General features: G+C 38.1%; 1 protein-coding gene across 2 annotated transcripts in view; it reads right to left on the bottom strand.

The window, feature by feature from the left end:
• The window catches only part of SUCLG2 (succinate-CoA ligase GDP-forming subunit beta), a 107,851-nt gene that overhangs the window by 44,127 nt on the left and 40,496 nt on the right, over positions 1-23,228 (bottom strand). For both annotated transcript variants that reach the window (XM_050312948.1, XM_050312949.1), the window contains 7 exons: positions 15,691-15,790; positions 15,473-15,563; positions 9,320-9,472; positions 8,260-8,349; positions 5,760-5,856; positions 2,588-2,749; positions 1,041-1,183 (listed from right to left, as the gene is read on the bottom strand). In XM_050312948.1, the coding sequence (XP_050168905.1) occupies positions 1,041-1,183; positions 2,588-2,749; positions 5,760-5,856; positions 8,260-8,349; positions 9,320-9,472; positions 15,473-15,563; positions 15,691-15,790 (836 nt within the window). The remainder of the gene's footprint in view (positions 1-1,040; positions 1,184-2,587; positions 2,750-5,759; positions 5,857-8,259; positions 8,350-9,319; positions 9,473-15,472; positions 15,564-15,690; positions 15,791-23,228) is intronic.

Raw genomic sequence — 23,228 nt, 5'->3', positions numbered from 1 at the left:
TAAGTTTTCTTCCTGATTTTGCCTTGAAATTTTGCTGCAAACAATATCCACCTCTATTCGAAAAGTCACAACATTTTTTCACTTACTACTACTGCACAGGGTATTCAATTACAGTGATGTAATTGTCACAGGAAGGTGGTATTCAGAGGAGCTAATATCACATCACAATGAGAAAAATCATTGGAAGCACAGAAAAAGTGAGACAAAGGAGATAAACCCACAAAAAGAAACAATATGTTGAAACAGGGGCTTTAGCAGTGATGTTGGGTGCAGGAGACAGGAAAGATGATTAAAGCCCTTTGACAGATTTCCATTAGTAAAAATATCAACAGCAACTAAGTTCTGGTTACACACAACAGCAGAACTCCATGCTGGCAGGATGGTCAGGCTGGCTCTGCTCCAAAGCCCATGCCTGATCAATGTTCTCCCAGCAGATATTCCAGTTCTGTCTGCAAAGGGGACCAGTGACCCCAACATGCCAACATGCATCTCTAGAAATAACTTCTACTCAATACACACAAACTAATGTCTTCTCCTCTTGTTCAGAAAAGAAAAGAGCAACTGCACCTCCATCTGCAAAAGGAAGTGTCAGAATGTTCCAGGCTACGATTCCAGCAAAGGGAATGTTAATTAAACACAGACTACCCTGCAGTGCAGAATCAGATATTTTAGAAACCTCATGCTTAAAGGAGTACAAACGAGCCTTTAGAATCAGCTATTTGCTTAATTCCCATTTTCCTTCTCAGTCTGCTGTGGTACCACACTGCTAGGAATGACATTTTAAGTATCTAAATCTCACAAATTCCATTTTAGTAGTGAAGATGTTCCAAGTTCAACACTTCAGTGCCCAGCATTGCCACATCTGCACTTTGGTGTTTCATACTGAAATAATTTTCCTCCCAGGTCGCCCTTTTGGTAACTCATCCTCAGTTTTCACACCATTATCTGTATTTTTCACTATTCATAGTCCTATAACAGGACTCCTATGGTCCTACACAGCTGCACAGAGGAAGCTTCTGGTCCAAACCCAACATTCTTACCTTTGGATCTGTTGTCAGCAGTTTGAATGCTTGGTACACTTGTGCTTCTTTCACACCTCCACCGAGATCCAAGAAGTTGGCTGGCTTCCCACCATTCAGGGATATGATGTCACACGTTGCCATTGCAAGCCCAGCTCCATTGACTGTAATTGCAAACATCAAGTGCTTATTTTTCACATGAAAGTATATCATAAGATTTGTGAAAAGGCTTAAAATGTATCAGCACAACCATAACAAATAGCATGGCTGAAAATGTTACAAACCTATTTCTAAATATGTCAGTACCTATTCAAGGATATCCAATGCAACAAATAATTAAAAATCTGGTGCAAACACATCAACACTTGGGTTTCTTTAGGACTTAGATGTGCACCTTCCCCTAAGCACATATGAGGACTGGGATGGACACTGGGGGAAATGCAAAACCTGCTGATTTTATTAAAAATAAAGAGACATAAAAACTTCTGGGAACAGTGATTGCCTCACGAGACGTGAAGGACAAATTGACTCCTTAAGCTCCCATCCCAATACTCTGATAGCTGTAGATGATGCTTTGTATTACTGTAACATGGACAACTCAGTTTTGGGGACAGATCTCAGATTGCCTTTTATTTTGCATTTGCACCAGTCTAGAAGCATTCCCATGGGTAGGAACATACTCTGAGTGAGAATTTTGTGTGCCCAGTAAGTTGCTCCTGCTGGACAAAGGCTCCCCTGTCCCTTGGAATTCAACAGAAATACCAAATACTAAAAAAAAATCCATAATGTTGCCAATTGTTGTTTGGGGTTTGGGGTCTTTTGGTTGGTTTTGTTTGTTTTGCTTTAAATTGAGATTAAAGTCCTCACTGTGATTTACTGAATCAACTGCAATACATTGCTAGAATCTTCTAGATTAAAGTACATATCTGAGCAATATAAATGCATTTTCTCACCAAGCTGAGAAAAAATGTCTAATTCAATTAGATTAATAATAAAATGTGGTATTGGTTAAAAGACTTTCTACAAAACAAAAATTCTGTAGAGCACAGTTGACTTTTTTACTTATCTCTTCTAAAACAGCAGAGTAATTTCTGTTCTAAGGAACTCCAGGAAATTAAAAACCTGTCATTTTCCTTTTAATAGCCAAGCAGATTCTTCAGTAGCTTTCCTTAAAGAGAAATGGAGATCACTATTCAATTTTAAGTGGGAATGTCATGTTTAAACACACATACTTTTGCAGTGTCTTAAGTACCACAGTCTCAATTTGAAAATCTTGATGACTTTTCTTGTTATAATTACTGGAAAGATCAATTGCATGAGCTTAAAAGTTCAGGCTTCTTCTTTAGCCTGACACCACTCATGTCCTGCCTGTCTGCTGTGGCCATCATCACAGTTACAACACAATTTTAGTTTCATTCCTGCAAGAACTTGGGGAAGGACAGACACCCTCAGCAAAACAGACTGAAATACTGTCAAGGGTGGACTGAATGTCAGAATGTAAACAAAGTTTATACACTGAACAAGTACGAATTTGTCTTCAAATGTCTTTTGGATGTGTTTGTTCTTACCAAAGCAAGCAATGTTTCCATCCAGTCCTATGTATTTTAAGTCATATTTGGCAGCTTCGTTCTCTATGGGCTCATTTTCAGACTTGTCATCCATGGCAAATATTTCTCTTTGTCTGAATTCTGCATTGTCATCAAAGTTGATCTTGGCATCAAAGCAAACAACTACAGGAGAAAATAAAACAACGTGTAGGCATTTAGAGTTTACAGTCAGTCAGAGCTTCTGAAATATTATGGATACTGCAGCAGGGAGGGGGAGAAGGTTTTGCTTTGGGAATGATGGAGCTGAAGTTCATTGAGTCCAGCAGCAAAGGGCACATTTCCCTTAAATTCTCTGCTGAGAACACATTATTTCATTAAAGATCTCAAACAACATGAAGCCAACATACGTTAAAAATGACCAAGAGGCTACTTTTAAATCAAGGAAGTTTAAAAAGAACTTCTCATCAATACCAACATCCACTAGAGTTGTAGAAACAAATCAAGATGTAGCTAAACCTGACTATAACGGGTAATAGATACAGGTCTGGCTAGCAGCTGGAATATTCACATAAACACACCAGTAACAGAAATGTCTGTAGAGTGTTATTTGCCTATTTACTGACTCATTACTTCTATGGGTTTGCATAAGCAAACACCTCATTAGATTAAAATGTTATAAGTAAATGTAAGGCTATATACTTATCATATTACTATTTAAGTAATTTCACTTGTACTATATCCAAATAAAAATTACTGACTTAAGTATAATTGATTTGTCAAGGCCAACCAATCAGATTTAAGAGCCTTTAAATCCAGAAAGAACCAATAGTTTTTTTATCTGCTGGTTTTTTATTCATATTTCCATTGAAACACGTACATGGTACATGTGCACATGTTCATGAGCACTGTACACATCTGGAGGTCAAGTACAACTAAAAAGATAATTTTAGTCTTTCAAAACATCTACACAAATATGAGAGTTGAAACTCTATGTCTTGATTTCTATTGGGTTTCTTTTTTTGGTTTTTTTTTGATGTTGATATGGTTTGGGTTTTTATTTTTTTAATATCTGACTTGTAACTGATAGCAGATTAAATGAAAACAGTATCAAATTTCATTTCAGTGACTGTAGTTTCAGAAAACTGTTCATGAGTGTGTATAACAAATCTCTTGGAAGAGTCTAGAGTAGATCTCCCCTGGTCAACCATCATGTGGGAATGTGCCAAAAGCAGAAATACTTGCAGTTCATGATATGCTTTTACTGTACTAGAGCTGCTTTAATTTTATTTTCTTTAGCAATGAACTAAGAAGAACTTTCTTCTTCAAAATTTCAGTTCCTTAAATTGCAAAACCAGCTCAAAGCTGGAGGACAACTGCAGTTTCAGAGCTCTGTTTACACACAAACATCCTCGATGTCACATTAATAGAAACTCATTTCTACAGAACATTCATCTTTAACAAAGGCCATGCTGTACAAAGTAGCTGCAAAAACATGTATTAATATTTATCAAACCATTTTCACTATCAAAAGCACGTTGTTACATGCATGATGGATTATACAAATGGATTTTTCTTCTAAACAAATATCAAAGAAAGCTCCAACAGTTATATTCATGAAGTACTTGTGTTATTATTGCTAGTGGTGTAGGATTTTTGTCATCTGCCAATTCAACAGTTTACACTGAGAGCAAACAAAATAAACAAACAAAAAATCCAACCCAAACCAAACAAAAATGGGCATAACAGGAGTCTGACCCACTACTGTTGACAAAGAATTTGCTACAAAATTAATACACAAAACAATGTATCTTCAAATGGAAATTCACACAAGTGAAAAACACAAAACACAGCAAGAAACAAATCCATCTTATCCATTACATTGACAGGAATAATGGTCTTCATACAGAGACATATTTTATCATTAGAAATAACTGCATTACGCTACTCAAATGTTCTTCCATTTGTTTCTTCTTAAAGACACTTCAGATGGAGAAACTGCTAGCAAAAAAGGAATAAGCACAGGAAGACTCCTGTGCATGTCTGCTGGTAAGATGGCTTTCACAGCTTGAAACCCACTCTGTTTCTGCTCCTCAGCTTCCTGGATGCAAAACACATACAGAAAAACCTTGGAGAAAAGAGCAGAAAAACTCCTACCATCCCTCAAATTAAGCCCTTCTCACTAAATACGCACATCCATTCCAGAAAAGCCAACTTGGTATCTTAGTCAAATAATTATTTCCACAGTGGCACCTCATAGTGCTCCAGCAAGGATGCCAAGGTAGTACCACTGTGGTTCTTTAGGACTTTTAAGGACCACATTTGGTTTCCTCTCATTTCCAACTCCTCTCCTTCATTTGTCCCTACCTGTCTACCAATTTCCCTTCTTGGGTCTCCAGCACCTCAGTGATGCCCCTGTTGTGTTACTCACTGTCAGTGCTGCCTCTTCCATTCTCACTTCATCCTCAGTGTCCACTCACCAACACCCAAGACACACTGAAAGGTCCTCTCTGCAGGATTACATGGCTGGAGGGATGTAAGGACTGAACTGGGGTTCTGTCCCTTGCTCTGCCAAAATAACAGGACAGCAAAGTGCTTCTCTCCCAGTCACCTGAGCCAGTCTTGAGCCAGTGAGTGTGAACACCAGGACAGCCTGATCCTGGCACACAGAGCTCACCTCGAGCTTGTTTCTCTGCCTGACTTTAGACAATTGTCACTGATGTCCCGATTTCTGCCACCTGACCAAGCAAAAGGACTCCTGGGTGCCTTCCATACTGCCCTGTAGTGTTAAGGTATCTTAACTCAACTATTCTGCTACAAATGAGCAAGTTTCTTTGCACCCAACCTCAGTAATTCTAGCAGCATTTACACAACCCACCCCCAAACAAAAACACTGAACAAAAAAATACCCAAACCCAAGAAAACCTCAACTTTGTACAAGAGCAGAAGAGCAGAAAATGTTTCTGTTTCTCACCAAGCAGAACGTGTAGAAGCCAATACTTCCAGTATTTGGGTGAAACAACAAAAGGTACTGAAATATAAAATCTGCCATGGGAATATTTATGAATGTTGCTTAAATTACATTACAAAATGAAATTAATGCAAAGCTGTTGCTACATCCTTCTATGCAATTTAATTTATAGTTTGCATAAATAAAGAACTATAATGCATTCATTTGTTTCCTTCAATTTCTTACCTTGCCCTTCTGGAGTTTCACCAAAGGGATTCACTTCAACCTGAGTGGCATCAATTTTCAAGAAAAGATTGTACAGCTTCTTAATTTGATCTGCTGCCTAAATTTGATCAAACGATTTACAATTACCACACAGAAGAATAAAAGTAAATGTTTTCAAGGCAAAGGTAAACCTTTATAGATTATTTTTAATGCATTAAATTGCGAAATAGTTCTAGATAATTACTGCTTTTATTTCTGTTTTCTTAACCATATTCATAGTCTCTTAAATAGCTATAATGTAGCATTATTGTACTGCATAACACTTAGTAAATGTGCATTTAAAGACTACATGAACTGGAGACCTTCTACAAAATAAACATTACAATTACCATGACAAGTTTTATTTGGAAAGTGACTGTTGGGCACTAACAAAATGATGCATTCTCCGGTGTGCTGAGATCTGAGTTGAATTCATGTTAATCAGTCTACATTCAGAAACCATAAAGCAGTATGTGCCCATTAGTGACCTAGGGAAAAAATACCTATTTCTCCCTCCTACATCAGTCTGCAATGTTTTCTTGAAGGGCTTAAATCCAGAGCATGCTTGTTTACTCGTTGCTTGTTTCCTATCATCCCTCACCATCTATCTCAGTGCCCCAGTTGTGTGGCCAAAACTGACAACAAACTGCCAAATCTTTTGTTCTTGTAACGTTCTTCCACTAACAGAACAACTTGAAAACAGCAACACGAGCGCACATAAAAACCCCTTTGGTTCATTACACACTGACAACCTATTAGCTGAAGTAAGTTTGCAGATGAAGTGCACTAATAAAGAACCACTCAAATTTGTCCCCTCATTACTGATCAGCTAACTGAAGTACACAACCCAAAAATTTGGAACCTCTCCTAATAAGTGAATTAGAATAAAAAACCCAGAAGTCAGCTTTCTCCTACAGTGTCAGTCGTATGAAAGAAAAAATTACAATGGGAAAGACTCAAAACCAAACTCAGGTTTGCCCAGAGGGGTTGTGGACTCCCTTGTCCCTGTCAAGGCCAGACTGGATGGGGCTTTGAGCAACATAGTCTAGTGGAAGGTGTCCCTGCCCATGGCAGGGGAGTTGGAAGAAAATGATCGTTAAGGTCTCTTCCAACCCAAACCAGTTCTGTGATTCCGTGATAAGAGACTTTAAAGAGTTGTAGTTGGGAAGCAGCACACAAATCGCTTAGGATGCCTTCCCTGCTCAAAATTTACCAGTTGAAGCATTCTCAGTGGTTTTGACTTTGAAAAAAATTATCAGTTAGAAACGTGCAGCAGTTTCCTTGGCACAAACACTGGGATGGACACAGTGCCCCAGCACCGCACGGGTGAGGCTGTGTCAGCAGTGCCACTGGGGAGGAAGCTCCACCCTGCAACCCCCATTGACTCTGGGCAACCTGAAAAGCTGTTATTGCCACAGGAATCTGCTGTAATTGTACCAGACCACCAAAATCCCTTCACTTTTATTAAAGGCTGCTCTGTCTTTCAGCACCTCTCTGAATCAGGCAGCTTAATGTCAACACTTCTCTTTCTCCAGGTCTCTACAAATGCTGAGCCTCTTCAAGGCAAAGCATAAAATCCCAACTTAGAACTGGTGAATATATAAGTAAATGCTAGGATTTGTCTGAATAAAAGCTATGTCCCTATGCCTCAGTAAATTCTTTTGAGTTAACAGCATGAGGAAAGAAATGCATTCCTGCAGCATTATTTAAATGTGTTGTTTAAAAGTCCATATATTGCTGTTAATTATTAAGTACCAGAACTCTTCAAGGGTTGAAAGGTTCTACATAATCGTTCTTCCTCATTAGATATACAGCTAAATCTTCAAATGTGTGTTAATCAACCTAATGATTATGCATTTGTTAATTGCATGTTGGGATAGAAAATAATTAAAACTGCTGAATTAGAAATAAAGGAGTTCTAAAAAAATGACAGTTTGATACTGCAGAAACAAAAACATGTCAAAATAGATTAAATGAGCTCTCTTCTCTGCAAAATGGTTCATACAGGCAAAAATATATATTAAATATATATATGTAGAAAAGAGATACTGAAAAGACAACAAGCTTGCAGCCTTTTGGTTTTGAGCTGAAGATTAAAAAAAAATTTAAAAGGCTTCAGTTACACAGCCAGATACACTTTTACTTCTCTCCTTATAAAGGGCCTATTTTCGAAAAAACCTCTACCCATGTCACTCCCTGAGCTCCAATGGAATTCCAGTGAAAGCAAAAGAATCCCATGTAGTGTAACAGCCTGTTGTCATCGACTGCTTCAAAGGCTAGGGACTCTCACCTCAAAACAACAAGGACCTGATTCAAACTGCTAATGCCTGATGACAATTATACAGGTGCAATTCAGTATTTAGAATGTCAAAATGATCCTGATTTAATGGACACTCGGCCTTTCTTGCCCTTTGGAAAGCATTTAATGCATAACTGGGCTAAAAAGTCTTCAGTCCAAACCGAGGGAGTAGAGCCAACTCACCTGCTGTTGCAAAGGTCCTTGGAATCCCAAATTTTTTGCCATCTGCAAAGCCTGACGATCCTTTATGCCTTCAAAAATATCTATTTCCTCCTGCAACAATAACATGCATAAATATAACTAAACATTCCATCTGAATGGAGATTTAAAACTTCAAAAGGAAAACACTTAGTATACATCTGCAAATTAGTAATTAAGGCCTGGCTGTTTGCCAAGGCTCCCTGAGACTGAGGCTGTGGTAGCTGCCTATAGGGGATGTTATAATTACCACACCAACTATGAAACAGTCCTTCCAAAAAATATATAATTCTTCAGGGTGGCACACTGACAAGACAACGTGACACAAGTTTTCACTTTTAATTACTGTACAGATGGCGTTGACGAATATTTAGTCTGTTAATTTTTATGACACGTTCTGGAGTATTTTCAAGGCAATGAGTGTCACTGCCCAGTAACACTGCAAAGTTGATATAATTTTAAAACGCACATTAAATATTTTTACAATTTTTTGAATAATTACACTTGATTGTATCAATTCTTTTCTCAGCTGAATAGCTTGCCTATTCATTATCTTGCCACAGTAACATAAAAAAACACTTAAATGTAGTCATTGTTAAAAAAGTAATTACAACAGTTGTATTTCAGATGCAAAAGTCTTGCAGGTACAAAGAAATAATTAACAACTCTGTCAATTAGAGAAAAACAGCCACAGAAACAATAACTATATTGGCACCAGCCTACTTGTGAAAAAACTGTGCACCTTCCTGAGAGCAAAACTCACTCATAAAACATTTCAGATATAAAGTTTAACATGTCACATAACAAACAGATTTAAGCTCTTTTTCTAATTGAGTTGGAAACACAAACACTAATAAAATCAGATGTTAAACATGCTTCATCTACTGGATAACAAGTTTGATCCTGTATTTGATAAAACACAGTTTTTATGGTTTTTACTGTCTTCATACATAGAAGGAATAAAACTGGAAAGAGAAAGAGGAAAAAAATATTCTTTTGGATAACTGACATGGAAGATTTTTAAAGTAAAACATCATTTTAATACCTTAAAGATAAGTTCTGGGCTAGTTACTGCAACCTCTTCAATGTCCACACCACCCTGGGGACTGCCAACCATGACAGGTCCATTGCAGGCTCTGTCCATCAGAATTGCAAAGTATGTTTCCCTGGAAATATCCAGTGCTTCTGCAACCATCACCTACAAGTGAATAGGGGGAAGAAAAGAAAACATCAACACTGCTGCCAGGTCCTTTTGCATTGCCTTAAAACGCAGCAGTTTGACACTTGCTGCCCTGAAAAGAAATGTTTGTTCCATGGTTTTTACAAGGTGTTACAACCCAGTCACCTTTTCCCCAAGAAATCCTCTCTCCCTAAATAAGACACTCCTCTGGTGCTGCTGTTCTTGCTGGGGCATGCAGCAAGCAGTGTAAACCTAATTGTTGGGGTTTTTCCAAGAAAAGAATCAGAGCTGCTGCTGAGTCCATAAGGGAGACACATTAAATTATGACATTACTCTCTATTACACTTTTATTCCCAAAAAGCACTTTAATGTGCTGCCTCGAGAAAAACTTGACTCATGAGGGACTCAGGTTGCAAATCCCATGGATGCAAGGGTGGCCACACTGGCTTTCAGCTGCACCTCACCAGTAGCACTGTTCCTCACCAGTAAATCCTCAGGCTTAAGTTTTCTCCCTCCTTCTGACAGAAGACCACCCAACTCTTAAAGCCCTGAATTCTTGCCCTAAGTATTTCCTAAGAAAATGGGTTTACAGATAATTCTGCCATCCAGCTTTTTCCTTTCAACTTAGAGAGTCAAGCAGATGTGTGTCCTTTAGACTTTGGCACAATCTAGAAACATAGAAATTTATTTTTCTAAAATGGTACCAGTTTCTATTTATTATATATGAGTTAAAAAGCCCTTTTGTACCGGTATCTGACAGATGCCTCAATCCACAACAAAACAGATGATTCAAATTCTACGTGTTTGGAACCTACAACTACTCACATTAAAATTTGGGGAAACTGGCCCATATAAAGCCATTGCTAAAATTTTTCACTCCTCACAAAAAAATTACAAAGTCAAAGTCCTTGCCATGTTAGTACTGCAATAACTATACCTTCCTCTTCACCTGAACTTTCAATTATTTCAATAGTTTAACAACAGCCAGTGAAGCAATATCAGAGATTAAGTAGTTATACACCTGGTCAAGGACTCAGAAACTATGTTTTGATATAAGAATACTACATTTCCCCAGATACTCTTCATTTTAAGAAAAAATCTGCATATGATCATTATTAATTCTTCCTTGTGATCATAACAGGTGCCACAATCCCAGGTGCAAAGACTGTAGTTCTGCTCTGCTCTGTTTTGCTTTTTAACCTGAAAGTCAATCAACCACCTCTGCTTTAATTAGCATTACAGCTTCTGCTGATGATTATCAACAATATTCCTCCTTAACAGAGCTACTACTTCCCATCTTTCAATGGAACTGCCAGAAATCAGCAAAATCACTTCCCTAATATTAATACAATCAGGAAGGATTAAGTGGTAACATCTTTCTAACACGGTCTGTTTATGAAGTGACAGTTGTGAACAACGATTGGAGACAAAAATCATCACTGAATGAAACGTCAGGTGAAATTCATTCTAACAGTCAGGAGATCTGAGACCTGCAGCCTTAAAACTCTGCCTGTTACTCCATCAAATGAGTATTCCTGGGGTTTTCACAGTTCAAGGGCTATAAACAAGAAAGATGCACTATACTTTCCCCAAAGTCGTTTTTTTGACATTCTATTCCAGAGTACCTAAGAAGGAATGTACGTACCTTCTGCCAGGCTGTGTTATTAGAGAACAGGGGGGAAAAAAAGTAAGAGACAAGGAATTAAATAAAGCCCTCTGTGCTCAGAATGGAAGGAAAGATGAAATTTCTTTTTTTTTTTTTTTGACTTGGAAGAAACTTGCTTTATAGTAATTTTGTTTCCTTCTACTTTTACCTCACTTTATTCACAGAACAGAGGGGGATGTAAAGGAATAGTTCAAATAAGCGACTGTTCAAAAGGAAACTAAAGAAAACTGGGGTGAAGGAGAGAACTAAGAATGCAGAAAACTACTGTTCTACTTAAAAGCATCTGCCTATTTTAGACTACTACAGAGGGATGCTAAAAGCCAACTTCAGAGACATAGCTTGGCTACTTGCCAAGATTGGTCAAATTAACAAGCAAAGACAGGGAAAGCATCCTTGATTTGCTACTATTTTTACCTGAATCCACGTTTTCACCTTCTCACATATCCTGCATCAATGCATCTGAAAAATGTGAGTCAGTTGCTTTAGACACAGGTCAAATAAAACCCAAGTGGTCCTCCTGGGTCTTGTTGGAGCTGCTCAGCTTCCCCAGAGCTCAGGATCAGGGCCAGACTTAGGATGGGAGTACACTCAATGAGTCTTGAGGAATATATTTGCAGGCACAGCAGGTGGGACTTCCATTATTAAATCAGGTATCTTCAACTGCTACTTCTAACTGGACTGATTGTCCTCACTGTTGCTAATTAACCACGTCAACATTGTCAGATACTTCTCTGTCTTAATTTACGAAACTATTGAGAATTTAATTTGTAGTAGGCAACCTTAGAGCAAAAATTGTCAGACTGTACAATATCTCTAATTTCTCCCAACAAAAAAACCCTTTCCTTCACCATCCTCCCTGTTTGCTGCAGAGCAAAGTCAGGGAAATCGGTGTTCAAGGTCTTTAAATATTACTTAAGTCTACTCATCATTCACACAACAAAACTAATGCAAACACATTAATGAACAGTTAAGAATAATGAAATTGAATCTACAGACTGTTGACTCTTCTCACATTTTGTCTGTTTTGCTTTTGATAAAGAATATGAAGCATCTTTATCTGTTTGCCACATCACGTTTATATTTGAAATGTCTTATGGGAAAAAATCAGTTTTCATTAAAACTTCCTGACAGCTTCAAGCTTTCCTTCTCAATAACACATCATTACCTAAAAGTTTAAGTCACACATCTAATTCCAAAAGGGTAACTGTAACAGCTTTTTTTTTTTTTTTTTTTAATGCAGAATCAAATATGCAAAATGTTCATTCTGTTATTGCTTGGAGAGAAAACACAGGTAGCGAATTCTCAGGTTGTCACGATAAGAGAAGATTGTCTTCTCAGATAACCACGCTCTCCAAATTCCAAGCTGCCATAAGAGGATTTTATGTAAACTCACAAAACAGCTTCCAAGTTATGAGGAATCTGAGGAGACTGCTATTTATTTGAGAAACATCAATCTGAAGAGGCACAAACACACTTTAAATTCTGTAGCAGGTGCACAAACTGAGAAAGCAAGCTGAAAACGCCATTTTCTGCTCCATAATTATTCTAATTGTAGAAAATTTCTATCTTTCATTCCTTCCTTACAAATACATGTAAAAGGTACGTGACTTTCACTCCCTTACTTGACACTAGCTCATTGACTGCCTCACAGAAAGTGACATAATAACTATTTTCCTACTTAAAAACCCTTATTACCTAATTTTTTTAAAACATACGAGTGTTTTAAAATGCTCAAACTTTCAAGAACACCAAAAAGTTTAAACCCCACGAAACTTAAAAACATGCTTTTACTTTCCATTTTGAACAGCAATTTTCTTTAAGTACATGTACACACAAACTCTTACACACACACACACAGAAAGCACATGCCCTGAAATAGAACAAAAATGCCAGTTATTACTTATCAAGTTCCCCCTGCTCTTAGCAAACTCAGAGTCTGCCTGTCATTTTCTGTGCACAAAGTTCCCACTGCATTAAATGATGTCTTAGATGTAGCTAAACTTTTAATTTTTAATTGTATTACTGTAGTTTCTCCCTTGATTACAATTTCAGTATTCAACATGGTAGTCCTGATGCTACAAACCCGAATGCCTCAACCCCTTTAACTACCTTGAAGATCTCTAAGCTAACTTTGTGAAAGATAAATGCTTTTAAAAGACATAATTTTGCTGGGAAATAGCTTTTTGAAGACCTAGGTGCATAATTTGAAATACACTTTCTTAGCTATCTAATAGGCATAACAGTGGGCAAACTGCTACATAGTGAATTAATTTACAGCAGGATGTATGCTCTCACCACAAATTACCAAGAGTCAAGATCTGAATGTCACAAATATAAAACATGCTATTTAAAAGTCACCATACTTTTGAAAGCCAACTCTACAATCAGAATGGAAGTCTGTGTCAGTAGATGAGCAGCTTCTCCCAGCAAAAAGCATCACACTGGTTTATCATGGATCAATATTAGAATACTTGCAAGCTGTGCCCTGAAAGGTTCCCATGTAACTCTACAGCAAAGGAAAAACACACAGTCTATCAAGGCTATACACAGTCCTGTACCACCAAAATAAATCCAGCAGTGCAAACTTCCCTGTCAGCTTCACCTATGCCCCAGCTCCTTCCTGTTGACCATTGTTTATTCATACAAACAATGTGTGGATGGGGAGGGAAGGAATCACAAGTTAAACCTTCTAAAGCTGCTCTATACAAGTCATCTTAATATAAATCCTTTGAATAATCCATGTAAAAAACCCCCAACACCCACACCCCTTCTTTCATTTCTATCCATTTCAAAGAAAATCAGAAGTTTCTTTTTCAGAACTGACTCTGTAACTGATGCTTGCACTCTGGCAAAAGAAGAGAAATTCTGTATTGATGCATTCAAGGCAGGTCGACTGGGGAAAAGAATAAAACCTAAGAATTTATAAAAGAAAGCTGCTTTTACAATACTAATTTTTCCAGAGTGTCTAAATATGGGAAAGGTATATCCTTTCTTACACCCTTAGTATTATCAGGATCTCCAACAGGCATGGCCTTAATGGTAATACTGCTCCTCCTTTTGAATATGTAGCATTTCTTTTCAACAGTAACTATGAGGAGTGAGAGTAGTCTGCTCTCCTTGCTCCCCAAGAGAAGAGCTGCCTGAACACCTTCCTCCAGCCCTCATTAGACAGGATCTTTCCAGACAGGTGCTCCCCTTCTATGCTAATACACCAAGCTGTTCATAGGATATGAAATGTGAACTGCAGTTCCTTTCAGTTCATGCCAAATTATCTTCTGGCATCAGATACACAAACCTACATGAGGATTCCTGCTCAGTAAAACAAAGCAAGAGATAAACACATACATATAGCAGAGAGCCAATGGCTAGGATTTCCTGACTGATGGAATTTAAATAATGTGAAGGAGAATCTTGCCGAAGGGCTATCTGGGCTTCTCTTATTTAGGCCAATACAGAGCAATTCATTTATGCTGAAGTGAACCTTGGCACCTTGTAGTAGACACCATCATAGGAAGATGAACTCCCACACATTTGCTGAATCCCATTTTGTTCTGTATCTGCAACAAGTAGGAAGACACTTCTTAAAAGATCTCTTCTAATGCAAACCCTTCAGTACTTAAAGGGAGCTCGCAAGAAAGATGGGGATGAACTTTTCAGTAGGGGCTGCAATAGGTCAAGATGGTTTTAAGCTAAAAGAAGGTAGATTTTTTTGCAATGAAGGTGGTGAGGCATTGACACAGAGCCCAGTGGTAAATGCTCCATCCCTGGAAACCTTCAAGGCCAGGTTGGACGAGGCTCTGAGCAACCTGATCTAGTTGAAGATGCCCCTGCTCTTCACAGGGGGCTTGGACCAGATGAACTTTAAAGATCCCTTCCAACTCAAACCACTCTGTTATTCTGGGAAAGTCACCTATCACTTCACTAGCAGTTGCCCAGAGCTGAGGGTGCATGAAATGCAGATAATATTATTACTAGAGGTAATCATGGATATATCACTTCTGTAAGCAGAATGTCAATAAGCATGTACAAGTTAATGCAAAGTGCAGTTATTTTAGCATTCAGTATGTTTTTGATGAAGGATGAGCCTATGACAAAGGATTCCCTTCGACATGGGTAGTAGAAATTAATATATTTTTCCACCACTAGGTATGCCAAAATTGATAAACAAAATACATATACACAGAGAAAGAAAAAGTAACATTTTCTTTTTTCCATCAATTAGATGTAATAAATCAGGCATTGGAGAAGGAATGAAAAAAACCCACATAAAACCCTACATCATACACTTTAGCTTATTAATGCAAAATTGTACCTGAACACAGTTTTCAACTTTCAAGAGGCCAAAATCTTACCTTTTTAACTGTCACACCATCCTTTGGAGTTTGTTTTGTTGACAGATTGTACCCGATCATCTGTTTAGCAAGCTGTTCAACAGTCTTAGGGCTACAAACAAAGGAAAAATGTTAGTTTATTGGAAGATACTAAAAGAAACCATCCACAGCTATTGTAAAGAGTTTAAATATTATAGGAAAAGCAATTTATTTATGCTTTTTCAATTTTAAAGACTTACTCTTTAGTTAGATGAACTCCTCCTTTCAATCCACTATTGAAAATACCTTTTCCTCTCCCTCCAGCCAGAATCTGTGCCTTCAGAACGATTTCCTTTGCCTCTGTAAAAGAAAAGCACATTTCTATCCTATGGTGTGCCATTTATTGAGCTTATTAACCCAAGTTTATAAAGCACTTCCAGGTTGGATTATTTTAAAACAACATGAGGTTGTTCATAAATAGTGAGCAGTAAATCAAGTGTCAATTCAGCATTTTTATAAAGCAACCTTGCAAAAAAAGAATTGCTCAAGGAAGTTAAAGAATGAATATACATTGCTTTTTAAATGGATAAATATGCCATTCTATGGATCAGAGCCATGCTGATAATGCTACATGGCCTGCACAACAAACCATAACCTGCACAGTTCAATGGATTATATTCTGGCATGGTTTCTAAAACAGGAATCAGATCATATTTTGTCTTGAATACACAACAAATGAATGCTCATCAAGGAAAATAAACCTAATTCCTTGCTCTGAACACATGGAAATGTACAGATGTGGTCCTAAAAGGAGAAATCCCTATCTCCAAAGGGCAGGTAAGTGCAGAGCTGTGAAATCACTTCATCTGTTCCTGAGGCATCACTGGAGTCTTTGGCAATTTGAGTACAACAGTATCTTAGTAACGAGAAAGTGCAGCAAGACACAGTGACAAAAGCGATTGCACCATGTCCGACATTCCACACAGAAGCAATCCTGAAATCCTTACAGAGTAAAACAAGGGGAGGAGGGGGAAAGAAAACAAACCACCAAAGAAACCCATCGCTCGTGATCTCTGCAGCTCCACGGATCACAGCAGCTTCTTGGACCGTGAATGCCTGCCAGGTGCCTGTAAGATGTTTATTAACACCCAGGGCTGCCACTTGGCACTTTTATCATAACACTGCCAAGTTCTCTGCAAAGTCTGAGATCCCAATATTAACATATCATTAAGTGTGCCTAGAAAAGGCCAACGTTGTTACCCTCTTCTGGAGCCTGTGGAAATCTCTGATTTCAGTGATGTTTAGATTAGGTCACACCTTGAATTGTAATATTCTATCCAAGTATGAAGAAAACATAAGAATTTGCTGTTAATTTGACAAATTTACTGTTTAATCGGCAAAGAGGATAAAGATACTTTCATTCAAACAAACCCAGGCTTTCCAGGTTGTAAGAACATTTTACAGATTATTAAATCTAAGTTGAGAGGTGCAGCAATTTTTTGGTGCAGACCAGCTCTGACACAGCATCCTTTCCAAGTTCCTGTATAATAAATTTCAGCAGCTAAGAAGAAAGTTGGATCTTAGGATAGAATAAATATAATCAAACAAATATTCTATTTCCTGCATTAAGACAGGAATGATTTTTTAACATAGGTATTGTACTTTAATACATTTATTATTCTCATTATCATCATTATCATTATTAACAAAAGAGGTATTGTTCTAAAAGGTGCCTGGTTTCCAGGCTTCTCAAAGGTAAAATCCCTCCACATGTTTATCCATGCAGGAACATTTGACATATATCACTGTGAACCTTAAAAGCACTCTCCTTGAAAATACTTCATGTATTCCAATATATTCATGTTCTGGGCTCCCTATTACTCATGCCACTGCAGGGCAGATAACAAGGAAATTTAAATGCAACAAAAAGTTTTATATCAAGTGTTTCCGATGCACACGAATTATTAAGATGAATTAAAACTATAAATCACCTTCCAACCCGCAGAAGCAAACTCTGGAATCAAAATAGCTGCTGTGATAAAAAAAAAAAATCTAACACAGTATTGTTAATAGATGCTGCAAGCATTTAATTAGATCAGTTTTAGCTGCCAACCACCCTGACAATGTGAGCTTTGATTGTCAGTGATAGGTGGTATCAGTTCTGGGAGTGATCACCGCCCTCATTCCCAGTCAACATGCTCTATGAGCACCGATTATCTCCAATGAAATCCAACAAATGAAGTCAGAGAAAGGAATTAATGTGCACATCTTTGTAATCCGCTAGAGGACTATCAAGGCAATACAATAACTTCAGGAAAACAACTCTCAAACCTGTAAACAAACGGCTTAGAAAGTGAGTATAACCACGTAAAGATTAGACCTGAAGAACTAATCAATGCAGTAGCTCAGCAGAGCAAGTACAGCAGGTCCTTTGTGCCCTGCGGGAAACCAACAGGAAGCAATTTAATTCCATAATTATTTGCCCAAACTCTGTAAAATGAAGTAAAGCAACCAGGTCTTATTTTACGGTAACTAGGCTTGATCATTCAGTACTTTCCAAGCTGATTCACTACTGAAAATCACCATCTTATTTCAAGAGCTGATTTCTAGAAATGCTCACAGCAAGTTTTTGTGTTAGATCTTGCCTGAATTCCCAAATTAAGTTAGAAAAACTATCCCAAAAGAAAAATGTGAGTTCAACTGGAATATCTGAAGTAATTCACCTTCACTTTTAGGTTTGATACAAATAAATAAATAAATAAAAATAACCTAAAAAAAGGTACCCAAAGTCAGTACTGAAGTCATTAAAACCAGAAAGGTGTAACTAATTTCCATCAACACCCTTCCAAACTGTTGTAGTAACATTGGAGAAATGTTTGAGCAGGACTGTGTAGTTACAAATACAGGATTTGAAGAGAACCAAGCACAAGCAACATTTCTTTACACCACCATAAAATACAGTGCAATGTTTTCAACAGCTTTTGGTCACTGACGCTTCAACGAACTTCTGTGCATGTCCACTGACTGATCAGCCTTATGTAAATTAAAAAACAACCCCCCCAAAATAATAAACCAACCTGCTCCTTAAGTGTGCATATACTTTTTCTGTCATCACAGATTTAAAATTCTTTTTGTCATTAAAAACAATACAAAAAGCCAACTGCTTTCAAGTGTCACTAATTTAGCAGCAAATAGCTGCAAACTGCTCCATGCAGATTAATGACACATTGCTGGTAACAGCATGTGTTCTTAACTAATTATAACTTGAATATATTAATATCTCAGACTGAACAGTTTTTCAGTTCAACAGTTTGTTGTATTGGCTCTTGGATTTGTCTGGTTTACGTTATTCTACAGAAAAAGAGAGATGTGCTCAGGGTGCTCAGGGACAGGGTTTAGTGCTGGACCTGGCATTGTGAGCTTAATGGTTGGACTCAGTGACCTTACAGATCTTTTCCAAGCAAAGTGAATCAATGATTTGACGATTTCTAAAGAGTCCTTTACAAAAAATGGAAGAAAAATACAGTGGTCCCTAACTCAGATGCCAATAAATTAGCAAGACCTTTACTCCTCAGAAGAATACTCAGAATTTAAAATTTCACAACTTTACCTGGCTCTCCAGTTTTAAAAATATTTAATCCAACCACACAGGAAAAAAGCCTTCAGTACTTATTTTCTGTAACAAATTCAGATGTTTCAAGAGGACAGAATAGAACATTGAGGGGCAAGCGGCCTCTACAGTGCATCCAACAGGACCTCTCCTTCCCTCAGTCAGTGCTGTGAATACAAACGGCAGCGATACTCCTTGCAATTGGAATAAGCTCAGTGCCATAATGAAAGCCTATTTAAAATCAATAAAATCAGTCCTGCTTTTGGGAGCTATGATTACTTTGGTCCACTGGTACTGCTTGCAGCAAAAATGAACAGCTTGTTCTCAGCCCACTGCTGTGTATATTTAACTACTGAATTCTTGATCGTGAAACAATATAGTGAGAAGCAGAGTTCTGCCAGTTATATGCTATGCTAATTTATTACCTGTGAACAACTTTCCATTATTATTGATACGACTGTATGACTGCAAATTAGGCGTGTTAACAATTACATTAAAATGTGCTGTAGCTTATCAAAAATAAACTGCTGCAAAGAACAGACCATGTAGGACTGCACAGCAATGGGTCTCACGCTCGCCTGTTTATGAACAAAAGGTTTTCTACCAGAGAGAGAGCTCAGGACTACTTTGACAAGGCATCCCACACCACAGAATCAGAGCTTGGGACAAAGGGAGGAGGTCTCACACGAATTCCTAATCACATTTCTGTCTCACCACGAGACTTTCGGCAGTTCGGCTTCCCTGTCTGCAGGGGCTCTGTGTAAATTAATTAGTGTCTGCACCTTCTTTAAAAATGCAGAACCTGTTTCAGTATTACATTAGTGTATTTTTACCCCAGTGTAAGGCAACTGAGCACAGAAGGGCTGACTCCAAACTCTGGCAGCAGCAGCAAAGTGTCCCTGGAAAATGCCCTGATCTCTCTTGGAATGAGCTCAGCACACGTTCCAAAGCAGAAGAGAGCAACCCACTGCCATGGGAGCAGCACAGTGAAGACAAACTGAGGACATGCCAAACCAAGGTTTTACAGAAGCTCTCTTCTTACTGACCCAATGAGTTTATAAACACACAAGAGCTGTTTCCACAAAGGCAGATGGGGTTAACCAGACTCCTCCATCCTTCAGGATGCACAAAGGACCCCAGCCCACAGTGGCCAGGCAAATGGTCACTTGTTTTTAAGAACTTTGCTGGTCTCCCTTCTTTAGGTAAAGTCATTAAGTTGTGCTTGACAAGCAGAACTCTCGGAGTGCTTCCCCCTTCCCAAATCCTGAAAGAGCTGAATGAGGTACATGAATCTGCAACCAGCTCTAAACTCTCCACCTCTACAAAGAGGCAGAGGCCAACCTGAAGATGAATTTACCTGGTAAGAATGTTCTGAGGGACACAAATCACTGTTTTGTTTGGACATGTGCAACTTCAAGCTTTGCTTTGGCCAGTAAAGCTTTAGTCCACATCTACTTCATGGTTGTCTAGAATACTACTCCAAGAAGGACTGGCTGGGACTCTCACTGGATGACCAATTCCATCTCTGTATATGCTGAACACTGATTTCCTAAAACACAGCAGTAAATTCAGTGCTTCCTTTCCCAAAGCAAGGGGTTTTCCCCCATTCTGCTTGACAATTTTGCTTTCATAACATGAAAGGGTTGAGGAGAACAGGGCAGACATTTTCTGACAGCAATTATACTTCATTTTGGAGAGCACAAGAACTATAAAGATACCAACAAATCCCAGAACACCTACATGCTCTTCCTACTTCACTTTCCTCACCACTGTTGATGTAAACTCACCAAAGCTCAAGTGTCCTGTCAGGGTTCTAGATAACTTCTCCCAAAATGCACCTCTGCAGCTCAGAGTCTTTCTTCCTAAACAAAGATTTCCTCTTACAAGCCCTAAAAGGATCCACTTTGGGTTGGTTTGGGGTTTTATTACATACCTCTAGCTGATCCAACAGTAAGGAAATCACTTTTTGTGGTTTCATCTGTCCTTTTCTATTACTGTTTCTTGCTTCATTCTCGTTTTAATGCCACCCCTACCATCTGAGTTCCCAGTTTCCCTTTGGGAAAGACTGGCTATCATTAATTTTCCAAATTTCAGCCACCCTGTTAACACTGCTCAGGCAAGATCCTGTCAGGTGCTTACTACTTTTAAACAATAGTCCTGTCCAGAGACACTTTGGGTCACATTCAGCAAGGAAAGGAGGGAGAAGAATAAAAGCTATAAGGAAGATAAAACACACAATACAATAACACAAAAAGTGTAATAAAGCCTAATTCCCAAACTGAACACTGAATCTTAAACTTGCAGTAATAACTTTTCACATCTGGGTCTCTTTACACCAAGCTTGCTCTGAAATCTGAGACAGCTTTTCCCAAGGAGCAAGTATTGCTACCACTTCCACTGCTCCCCATCTTCTGAGACCTCCAGGGATGCAGCATCTGAGACAGTTCCCAGGCTCTGCCAAGTGAGCAGATTGAGATGAAAAAGAAGCTGTCCACAAGATACCTCCCACACCTACAAAACTATTGTTGTGCTGACAGACTTTTAGAATGAAGATAAACAATTGATTTTTCCCCCCATTTAATTTTAATTTAAACTCTCTTCCTCTGTTATTTTCATCCTTCTGCTCCATAACACCAAAAAGAATTATGTTCTTACATGCCTAGTTTCTACAACCTTTGGTTGGCAGACTAGTTTAGAATTAAAGTTAAATAAATCATCCTTTTTATACCTCCATACTTTTGAATATATTGTATATTTATTGCTAGATTATAAGCCTCATTAAAATCTATAATGATAAATTAGTCAGCCTCTTGATTCTGTCACTGCTGTTATTAATTGCTTTCATAACCATTACTACACACTTCACCGGTGATAAAAATTTTAAAGCTAGATAAAATCAGCTAAGCTAAAGCTCACTCTCAATATTGCACTCTTAAACCTTCTCAGAGTAAAAGTAATCAAGTATTCACACATCCTACATTTAAGTTAAACCTGATAAATTACTTATACAGCAAAGGGAGCCTCACTAGATCCAGCAGCACCACTGAAATGCATGGAAAAATATGCACATTAAGGCAGGGATCCAAAAAAACACAGTTCTCACACTAAAACTGCTCATTGTATGTGCTTGTTTAAAACTCCATGGGATATCTTATTTCTGATGTTTTTCAGCCTTTAACAGCTTCTTTTTTCAACCTAAGCTGTCATTACTTTTTACATAAATTTCCTCTGTAATAGACAAAGAGTTTAGAAAAATGAATATTTTCACATTTGCTTACAAACTCGAGAGCAGACATGGTTTGAAACTCAATCAGAGGAGGAATAAATTCTTCATTTGGTGGAAGAGTACTGAAGCTGACTGACAACAGAGCAAAAGCTCTACCTACCAGCTTTCAGGCAACACCCACTCCATGGGTAAAACAGAGAAAGCCATTTCTGTAACCTGCAATGTCACCCCATCATCCTGCACCACAGGCACAGTAAATACTGAACAAAAGGGGAAAATCCATGCAAACTGATCCAGGGTTCTTCCATCATTATACCCACCAGGTCCATTGTTGCTACTTTCAGACTTCAAAATAGTTCTTTATATTGTGCCCAAGTCAATATTATTTCTCTCCTCTTCTGATGATTTCACTTTAAGAGACTGCAAAAACAAGCAAAGACTTTTCCTTCTGTATTAGTTGCAAGCCCTGTGACCTGATGACACCACCACGGAAGCTCTTCCATGTGCAGAGCATCCTCAGGATACTCTGTAAGCACTGAGAAGTCTGGGCATGCAGAATCCTGTGCTTTAGCAGACCTGTTTTCCTTATAAATATTAAATACATGAATAAATCACAAGATTTACTTTCTAAAACTACTGTCATTCAAAAATTTGACAACTTTACCAGATTTTTAACAAGACATTTCTCTCTACCCTTCCATTTTCCCTAAACTACAAAAAAATCCACAAACCCACCAAAAAAAACCCCAAAGTGAAATGAATACACTCGCAGTTTTCTTTGCATCTTTACCTTTTAAAGCTTTCAGAGATTTCAGGTTTTCCTTGCCAAAATACCGTGCAAACATTTTTTTTCCCCCCAGTAAAACATATTTTAAAGTTAGCAGATTCAGGCAGTTCAACTGTGTCCTAAATTCTTGACTGAATACCACAGCACAACTTGTTTTAATACAATTCAGGGAAGA

The sequence above is a fragment of the Myiozetetes cayanensis genome, unplaced genomic scaffold, assembly GCF_022539395.1.
Source record: "Myiozetetes cayanensis isolate MyiCay16 unplaced genomic scaffold, myiCay2020 scf18, whole genome shotgun sequence".
NCBI lineage: Eukaryota > Metazoa > Chordata > Aves > Passeriformes > Tyrannidae > Myiozetetes > Myiozetetes cayanensis.
The sequence above is the reverse complement of the archived record's forward strand: the minus strand, read 5'-3'. Positions and strand labels throughout refer to the sequence as shown.